This window comes from Pseudonaja textilis, chromosome 4 (genome assembly GCF_049901715.1).
Source record: "Pseudonaja textilis isolate UNSWEBS1 chromosome 4, rPseTex1.2, whole genome shotgun sequence".
Taxonomy (NCBI): Eukaryota; Metazoa; Chordata; class Lepidosauria; order Squamata; family Elapidae; genus Pseudonaja; species Pseudonaja textilis.
This window is the reverse complement of record NC_141993.1, coordinates 26305249-26315488: the sequence shown is the minus strand read 5'-3', so window position 1 is coordinate 26315488 and position 10240 is coordinate 26305249. Positions and strand designations below refer to the sequence as shown.

The 10240-nt window shown below is 38.9% G+C and overlaps 1 protein-coding gene across 1 annotated transcript in view; it reads right to left on the bottom strand.

Moving 5' to 3' along the window:
* Nucleotides 1-944: 944 nt before the first annotated feature.
* The window catches only part of MYOF (myoferlin), a 102478-nt gene continuing 93182 nt past the window's right edge, over nucleotides 945-10240 (bottom strand). The window contains 8 exon segments of the mRNA XM_087932439.1: nucleotides 945-1587; nucleotides 2589-2736; nucleotides 5165-5274; nucleotides 6327-6520; nucleotides 6620-6719; nucleotides 8894-9035; nucleotides 9401-9496; nucleotides 9696-9784. Of these exon segments, the coding sequence (XP_087788565.1) occupies nucleotides 1543-1587; nucleotides 2589-2736; nucleotides 5165-5274; nucleotides 6327-6520; nucleotides 6620-6719; nucleotides 8894-9035; nucleotides 9401-9496; nucleotides 9696-9784 (924 nt within the window). The 3' untranslated portion in view covers nucleotides 945-1542.

The following is a 10240-nucleotide window of genomic DNA, read 5'->3' as shown; positions in this document are numbered from 1 at the left end:
CAACACATTCAGTGGGCCTGTTTTCATTTCAATTTAAGCAGGGAAGAGACTTTCTAAACAACCAAAGCCCCCAACATTAATCTGATGAAGCATGGTGACTAAGTCACTATACCATCATTTTTGATGAGGTGAAGGTAAATTTCCCTCCACTTCATTCCCACCTGGTAGGCATTAGATGCCACGGTCATGTATTTCTATTTTAAAGGCACTTGCTTGAAGGTGTGATGGCTGAGTGGTTAAATACGCTGAGCTTGTCAGCTGTAAAACTGACAGCTCAGATTTGAGACCCAAGCGCCCCACGACAGGTTGAGCTCCTGTTACTTGCTCATGTAGCAGTTCAAAAGCATGCAAGGGCATGTAGATAAATAGGTACCATTTCGGTGGGAAGGTAACAGCATTCCATGTGCCTCAGCATACAGTCATGCTGCTCACATGACCATGGAAAGCATCTTTGGACAATGCTGGTTCCCTCAGCTAAGAAAAGGAGATGAGCACCTCCCCCTAGAGTCAGATACAACTGACCAGGGGAAACCTTTACATTTAGCTCTTCCCCAGGTCTAGAAATCCACTCTTGCACATGTGCTTTTCATGGCTGTTTCTTGCCTTCTATAAGCCATAGTGAGAGAAATGATCATTCTCTGCTGGTAGTGTGTGAAATTTATCAGTCCCTTACCTGGACCAAACGCAAATGGGATCCAAGTGTCATGGCAGTTCTGACTCTCTGAGGAGGTTACTTTAGAGAAGGCATGTCCAATCTATGGTGATTTTCAGCCAGTAACTCTCTCTCTCAACCCATGATGTCAGCAACAAGCTGGTCAGTCAATTCCTGGTACAACCAAATATTCAATACTCTGAAAAAAGCAGACTCTGCTCTTGAGGGAAAATGATAGGAAATAAAAACAAATCTATATTTTGCTAAGCACAATAACCACAAAACTAAACTGAAAATTTGTTTGGCTTTATTTCATTGCTTTTGTTTATAAGGCAGGACTATAGCAAAATGAAGGTTAGAGCTATTATTATGACCTTTTATAGTATCCTATTCATGCCACTAGTGAACCATTTTATAGTCTTTTCTTTTGTAAGAATAAAGTTAAGAGGCGCCATTTCAAACTGCTCGTAATTAAAATAAACCTTTGAAGTTTCCACTTACCTGGAAGTCAGTCCCTGTGAAACTCAAAGGGCTTACTACTTGCCAGTAGACACGTACAGAATTACAGTGTAAATATATGAAGTATATTTTAAAAAGGAAGGTAAAACCAAAAAAAATAATGAATGGCACATTGAGAAAAATGTTTAAAAACCAAAAAGACAGATCATTTTATAATCTTCTATCAAAGTCATAATTCAGAAATTATAGTCACTTTCGGCTGTTATTTCTCAAAATATCTTGGATAGTAGTTGAATTTACATAAATGATCCTTTTCTTGGTACAAAACTCAGGAGATCAGAGACAGACTCATAATTTGAGGTGATGGTTCAATTTGGCCCAAAGATTGTATAACCTCGTTTCAAAGTCAAGCTTTAAGAACAATGACTTCCTTAACGAGGTGAAAAGGGATTCACAATCTTCATTGAAATGTAGTTCTGCAAAAATAAAAAGAAGCCATAATGAATTCTTCACATTTAAACAGGCATGGCAGTTTTTAATTCACAAGTGTTCAACTAAAATCATTGCAAAATCATTTAAAGAAAAAACATGCCTATAGTGTCAATCATCTCCTTTGTATATGGAATTCCTTTTTGGCTCACAGCTTAGGTTCAAAAAGTTCCTGCTTTGGTGACACATTTAACTTACTTTCAGAGCAATGTATATAAATATTGTGGCAAGGAAGTGATCTTTTACATGATCTTGACACAGAGCTACAATAATTAGTGATTAGTCTACTTACTGTTATGGTCCTTGGCTTACAACTGGTAGCTTAGTGACTGTTCATAGTTACAATAGATTCCCCCCCCCCCCAAGATACCTAAAGCCCAATGACTGCCCCCTCTAAATCATGTGGTTGCATTTAAGGGGTCTGACACCCGGCCTGTATTTACGGTCATCTGCAGTGTCCTGTTACATGATCGCGTTTACTTCTTGTTTTCAGCAAAAAATCCCCATATTGAACAATGGGTTCGCTTAACATCCATAGGAAAAAACACTTGTAAAACTGGATTATCAACTGTGAATTATCAGTATAATTTTACAGAATCCTAGACATTCTAATTAGTCTATTTACTATAAGTCTAAATGGTCTAATTATTGTTAGCTCTAGGAAAAAAGGCTATGGCAAACCAAGAAAAGAGATATGTCCTGGAAGTCTCTGAAAATAGGACAATTGAACAAAAGAAAAAAAATCCCTAAAATATCTTATACTTTGAACATGTATAAAATAATTGCCTAATTAATGCAATAATGAATTGATTTATATTTTAATCCATTTAACGATGCTTAATAAAACTGAAAACATTTAACTTTCCATCAATGCCTATTGAAACCAAAAAGGCATGTTTGTCTGTCTGTGGTCAAGTGCACATATGTATAACCTGATTATCAACCTAACTAACTTGAAAGTAAAAAGATTCAAACAGAAAATACATACTGGCAAGGAATATAGGAGGATTGCTACAAATAAAAGCACAATCAGCAGGATGATGATGCCAATGAAGACCCACTTAAATCTCCGCCACACAATGAATTTCATGGTCTTGCATGGATTTGTGAACCAAAGGAAGGACGTGTCTGGTCGGCTGTGGAAGGAAAAAAGACCCAGTTGATGCATGGCTTTTACGTGGTTGACTATGTGTGCAGAAATCCTAACTTTAAGAATCTAGCATAAATACTATGAATACTATTACTGATCTGTTGAAGATTAAGAATCCTATGTAGATATTAATGCCATATAATATGTAATAAGAGGCACAGGGAATTCCTCTTAATGATCCTAATTGAGATGGGCAATTCTGTCGCTAAGAGAAGTAGTTGCTAAATGGGAAATCGGGCGTTTGCAAATGTGCTTTCTGGCTAGGAAAGAGACAAGACAACTCAGTTTTATACTTTTGACTTTTGTTTGCCTCCTAGCTACTCCTCTGCCCTTTGGAATGTTCAAGTGACAGTTTATTGCCATGTAGACACTGAAAGCAATGCAGTGACACAACCTCTCCGCCAAGCTTTGGGTTGGGAGATATGGGTGTACTATGCAAATAACTTATAGTACTCTTGAAATCCCCTTTTCTCCAATCTCTCCACCCTGTGCACAGGTGTATGGGAGAAAAAAAGCAGCTTATACCTATAGGTAATCTCTCCTTTGTCTGACCTTTTCCTGCTACTGGTAAGATCACATTATTCTCAGTTTGTAGAAGAACAAACATCTTTTCCTCTTGAAATCCCGCTCTTAGCAGGAGGATTGAAGGATCAGGCAAAGGAGAGACTATCTGCAGAAATTGCTTCCTCCCTCTCCATCACAGAGCAGAGACTTTGGAGAAGAAGAAATTTTAAGAGAGTAAGTTGTTTGCATAGGATGCATTGGGCTGCGTTGCATCTGATGTGTAGAAGAGCAATCAGCTTACTCTCTTGCAATCCCCCTCCTCTTCAATCTCTCTGTTCTGTAAGGTGGAGGAACAAAGAGGTCAGGTAGAGGACAACACACACTGACTATAAAATTATGTGACTGATGGACCCTGCAAAGTCATAAAAGGTCATAACTGGGCTGTAAAGTTATTTTTTCAGTACCATTATAACTTCAAAGGGTCACTGAATGAATGATCAGTAAGTGAGCACTACTTGCATTTTTTTGTAAATGTTCAAATTTCCAGTTTTTCTGCCTAAAAAGAGTATTTATTTCTATCCCTCTCATCTTCAAATGTCCACGAGTGTTTCTGTTACAGTTCTTAAAAGTAAGGTTTACACAACAGTGTGCTAGGCACAAATTCACTTGCTCTTAAACATATTTGTCTTGAAGAAAAGACTGATGATTGGAGGAGAAAGTGCTGCATGAAATGACTATCAAATGATCATCTCGGTGTAATTTTTCAAGTTACAAGTTATAAGAAGTTGTGCAATATAGAAATGAATTCCAATGTCTCCATTAAAGTCAAACTTTTGGGCTAGACTATGCATTAAAACAAAGGCCACTGGACCACTAGGAGCCAACTAAGCATGTGTTCTCATTGAAATGATTCTCGTTTTAGAATAGAACAGAATAGAATAGAATAGAATAGAATAGAATAGAATAGAATAGAATAGAATAGAATAGAATAGAATAGAATAGAATTCTTTATTGGCCAAGTGTGATTGGACACACAAGGAATTTGTCTTCAGTGCATAAGACCCTCAGTGTACATAAAATCTATAAGTGATAAATCATGATCAAAGTCATCATAAAAATGCATTAATCATAAATCATAAGATACAACACTTAGTGATAGTCATAGAATACTAAATAAGCAATCAACATAAATCATATTAGGAAACTAAATAAAACAATATAAATTGTAAAGAAACAAGCAACAAAGTTATAATCCTAAGTAGAAAAGGAGATTGGTAATAGGAAAAATGCAAAGAATAATAGTAATACAGCCTTACTAAATAGTTTGACAATGTTGTGGGAATTAGTTGTGTGGAAGCGTGATGGCATGTGGGGAGGAGGGATTGTCCTTGTGTCTAGTTGTTCTGGTGTGCAATGCCCTATAGCAGCACTGTCAAACTCCCAGCCCACAGGCCAGATGCTGGCCACACCCAGGGAAGGGGGAAAAACTCCCAATACATCACATGATGCCACTGTGACAGTGTGAGTTTGACACCCCCACCCTATAGCGTTGTTTTGAGGGTCGAAGTTGAAAATGTATGTCTAGGATATGAGGGGTCTGTAGATTTTTTCAGCCCTCTTTTGGACTCATGCAGCATACAGTTCCTCAATGGAAGGCAGGTTGGTAGCAATTGTTTTTTCTGCATTCTAATTATCTTCTGAAGTCTGTGTCTGTCCTGTTGGGTTGCAGAGCCAAACCAGACAGTTATAAAGGTGCAGATGATAGACTCAGTAATTCCTCTGTAAACCTTTAAGTTTCCATGGACTTGCCATTCTCAAGGTATCCCCAATACTTATACCATCATATCAACATGTTGAGAAGCCAATCTACAAGATATTAACCCTAAAATAAAAAATGGAACATATCTTACTTTGGCATGTCTAGTTTGGGGTTCATATTAGGTTCATCTCTTCCTTTACCAGCTGGTCGTTCCTCAATGTCTTTTTCACCAAGGACTTCCAGGGTCATTTCAACTTTACCCTTTAAATAAATAAAAATATTATCAACAACTTTATAGTGCTGCAGCTTAATGTTTTTTTTAAATTCATGATGTCCAATGATACATGAACAGATTTCAATCCCATCCTGAAATGTGATTCAGTGCAGAGTGAATCTCAACTTCGGCAGCTTTAAAATGTGTGGATTCCCAGATTTCCACAACCAGATTCTCCCCAGGAAAATCCCACAATCCACCAAGCAAAAATCACATTCAGATTTTGTGACATAAGGGTATGCTTTGTGTGCATTAGTTGCACTGATTTTCATTGCATATTGGTACTTCTTTGAATTTATCTTCATAATCAATTCAATCTCTACTACTTTAATATTTGGGGCAAAAACCAGTTATTAAATAAATTGTGGATTCTGTCCCTTTATGAGGATCTATTGTGGAGGAGTCAAAGAAATGGGATGACCAGAAATGGAGTGGATTCTATAAAGCAAAATTTAATGATGAGCTTATGTAAATAGTTTAGAATTATAAATCTCAAGACAACTGAAATGAAAAATCCCATGGAAGGCGCTTCCAGGTGTAGAACTGTCATTTACTTAATTACTTACTTACTAAATATTGTGTGCAGCATTCCCCTTTGAAACGATTTAAATCTGTTGTAAGGAAGATGGGTAGTGAAAGTTTGAGAAGCAAAATGAAAGGGTCTAGGACAACTCGCCCCGATTGTCTCACCACGGTTGACTCACCCCAGCCAATACACTGCAGCCAAATCGCCATGGAACAACTCGCCATGGGACAATTCAATGTGGGATAATTCAAGAGAGAGACAAGTGAACTGTAGCAGCAGGCCTTGTCTTGCTTTAGATTTGAACCCGAGCACTTCTAACTTGAGAAGGCTCATACCAAGACTTGTCCCTCTCTTGAGTTGTCCTACATTGAATTGTCCTGTAGCGAGTTGGCCGTGGCGAGTTGTCCTATGGCCTGTTAGCCATGGCAAGTCAGCTGAGGTAAGTTGGCCATGGCGATTTGTCCCATTCTGAAACGAAAACCCAAGCATTAAGAAGTATTAACAGAACCTTACAGCCAAAACACGGGAGCCATCTTTTTCAACATAGCACGGCCACCACCCCCTCATGGATTTTTGTTCAAAGAGTGAAGCAGTCTTAACATTCTTCATCACGTTCATTGGCTTGTGCTCTGGAATCATGTCTAAACTGCACTTTTGTGAAACCTTTGCTGGCACCACTGCATTGTGCAAATCAAGTTCAACAAAACCTAAAGGGAAAGAGAAAGGGCAGAGAAAGAAAACATCATTTTCTCACACACAGAACATCAGGACATAACTATCCCCATCCTGAAATACTTCATACATACCCAGATAATCATCCAAAGAAAATTTATCATTATCCCATATTTGAATAAGCAGCTTGGGTGGAATTCTGAATTCGGTATTGTCAAGACTCCAGAAGTGTTCCTAAGAGCCAAAATCAGAAGAGAAGGAGACTAAGCAAGGAATGTATAATGAATTTCCCTCATCATCTTTTGCAAAAGTGCTCTTAGCATCATCTATCTAACACTTTCTATCAACAGCATTTCAGTTCTGCCTGAAGAAAATCTACAGAGATTAAAAAGATCAATTAGCTTCAGTTCTTTGGGTACATTAGAAGCCAGTGATACTCTGACCACTGAAAGCTGGTTAAACACTTTGTATTCAAGGAACATATGTATAAACTAGATTCAGTTAATCTTGTACAAAAAAATCTTTGGCAACTTATTTTTTTCTCCTGTGAACTTGAGACAATGCTACATGAGCCTGGGAAAAGATAGATCTGTTTTAAGGAGTTGCAGATAGCTGCTTCATGTGTGACTTTTTTTGCCTTCTAGTTTAAGTGTGGAATTGTCCACTGTTAGGGATTAGTAGCAATTCCATGATTTGCATTTGGTAAATCACTAACAATCTGTGTTGAACTGTGTTAAGCTTTCAGCACACTATCCGATCCCTAACCTTTACATCAGTTAGTAATGTTGCTGCCACATTTTGGCAAAATGCAAAACAGAATAAGAATTAGGAGGAGAGGGTCTTTTCTGTGACATCCCCCCAACCCCAATCTTTGTAGTTCATAGAAAATATTTCAAAGGTTCAGTTGTTCTGACTCATTTCATAATCTTTGATTGTATTTTACTCAGCCTTTTTATTTTGAATTGAATATCGTTTTTCATTGTCCTCAATATCTGATATGTTTTGCATCCCCGAAATTCATTTTTTTTGGTGAAAACTTTTGCCTGAAAAATTGAACTTTCCTTCTATTGTCATTGCTACAATAAAAAAAGAGAGAAAGGTGTTTCACAGAAATAAGTATTAGCAAGGTGTCCCACTATCCTGCCTGTGCTGGCAGGGGATGCATCCTGCGGGCCCCATCAGCCAAAAATTCTGGCGGACAGGGCTCAGGAGAGGTCCTTCTCTGCCATTGCACCTGCCCTGTGGAACATCTTGCTCCCCCCACCAGTGGTGGGATTAAAAAATTTTTTACTACCGGTTCTGTGGGTGTGGCTTGGTGAGCGTGGCAAGGGAAGGATACTGTAAAATCTCCAGTCAGAGGTGGTATTTGCTGGTTCTCTGAACTACTCAAAATTTCCGCTACTGGTTCTCCAGAACTGGTCAGAACTGCTGAATGCCACCTCTGCACCCACCACCCACCCCCATTGTGAGGTCAGCCTCAACACCCCCCTCCCTGCCCTTCCACAAGAATCTAAAGACCTGTCTCTGCCAGCTAGTTTGCGGTTCCAATGGGGGAACATCACAGTGGCTGATTAACAATAGATCTCACTCCCCCCCCCCATCCTGCTCCCTCGGCCTCCCCATCTTTAAATATATTGCAATGTTTGGCTTGTTTTAACTTATTAATAGTTTGTGTATGTATGTATGTATATATATATATAATCAGGCTTCTGTATTGTGTTCGTCTGACGAACACAATACAGAAGCCTAATACTGGCAGATGAGATTCTGCCAAAACATTGCTACAACTTTAAAAGCACAACTCTAATGACGTGGGACACACACACACACACACATACACATATAGTAAGCTGCCCCGAGCTACCTTGTGGTAAGATGGGCGGCCAAACTTTTTAAATTAATAAAAAAGGGAGGATGGGTGCTTGCTGCAATCACAGGAAAGACTGCCCACTGATAGGCATAATCACTCTTGAAATGACGTGACTTATATTTCCAGGCTATTATCTTGCACCATGTAATATCTCTCAAATAAGACATTATGTGACAAGCATATTTGATGGTTGTTGTTTTAAATGAAAAATGGGCATGAAAGGTGAAAGCCTTTAGTGAAAAAAACAACACAGGGAAGAGTTGTGCTCCTTTCTTTTCTATTTCCTGTTCAGAATTACCCATATACCATCTCCTTGCTCTTCCATCCTTAGGGAAAAATATTAAGTCAGAATTATTTTCTTCTGTGGATGAAGAAGTGGTTGAGTAAGCCAGAGAAGCAGGGCAAGCTAAAAATCCCTCACGGTTCTTCCTACAGATTTATGTACAATGGTTTTCACGATTTCATTAAAATAGATACAAGCTTAGGTGCTCATTCTTATGTACATTGGTTATTGCAGAGCTGGGCTTGGGGTCCATACCTTTTTGGAAACTGTACAGAGTTGCTCTGCTGGAAAATAATCGAAAGGAAAAATAAATCTCCAGTTGAAATTCCCTTCCCCATCAAGGGACCTATAATGGACGTCCGTTTTCTGTTTGTACTCTTCGTGGCCAGGCATCCAGCTGCAAGTCAGAAGCAAGCAAATTGAGCTGTGAAGTCCATAGAAGTGACCCATCCGGTGTTTCTCAACCCTGGCAACTTTAAGATATGTAGACGTCAACTCCAAGTTCTCCAATCTGGCAGGGGAATTCTGGGAGCTGAAGTCTATACATCTGAAAGTTGTCAAGATTAATGGACTAACCTTTCTAACCTACAAACACTGTACAACCTTGCATCCAAATGGATGGCTTTTCATATGGACCAAATGATGGAATGTGAATATTGCAATTCCAATACTTCTTAATGATTGCAGGCCAAAGTGACCAGGTTCCATAACACTGAACCATGCTTTCCTATTTTCAACAAGTCCTGCCAATGTCATTGTTACCCTTTTACATAGATGTCACTCATTTCTTCTCCTGTGATGCTTTTCTCATCCAGGATGACATCCTTGGTGTTCCAAATTATCACCCGTAGTTCATACCTGCAATGCAAGAGATGGAAATAATGAAGGCTTAATGCTCTTGTGTTCGCTTCCATCTGAGTTCAGTGCTGGTGACAAGGGGAAACAGAAGAGAACAGACTGCAAGGTGAACTTCTCATTCACCTGGAAACGATTTGAAGGGATCAATATTTCTGGGCCACGAAATATCATGCTACAAACTTCAGCCGAGCTTACTCACTTTTTAGCCTTGCGAGGAGTGATGTTAAAAGGAGGACCTGGTGGGCCCAAGCTTTTGGGAAAAACATCCACCCACATCTGAAGCTTCCCCTGAATCAGTAAGATAATAATCATGTCAGGTGTTATCTTAAATAAAGAAGACAAGAAAACCCATCTCTTAACCTATCAGTATTCTAATCTGATGACATGACCCGGATGCAAAACCCCATAAGAATTCACTCTGCATGCCCTGGTCACATTTGGCTGGATTGTGCTGAGTGAAGCTCCACCTAATTCTTTTATATTCAAAGAACAAACTATGATTAAAACTAATGGGTTTTTCAAAAGCATTTTGCAATAGAGTGGGACACCGCACTTCTATGAAAAGAAGACCATTCACAGGACATACGCAGAACAGCCCTTTGGACTCTGACCCATAATAGCAAGTCATAATATTGCACAGTAGGATTGCTTTGAAATTGCACTCACTTTAACTGTCAGAAGCATCCTTCACAAGGTACTTCCCATAATGACCATCTGATTAGGATGACATATTTCTACTATTAT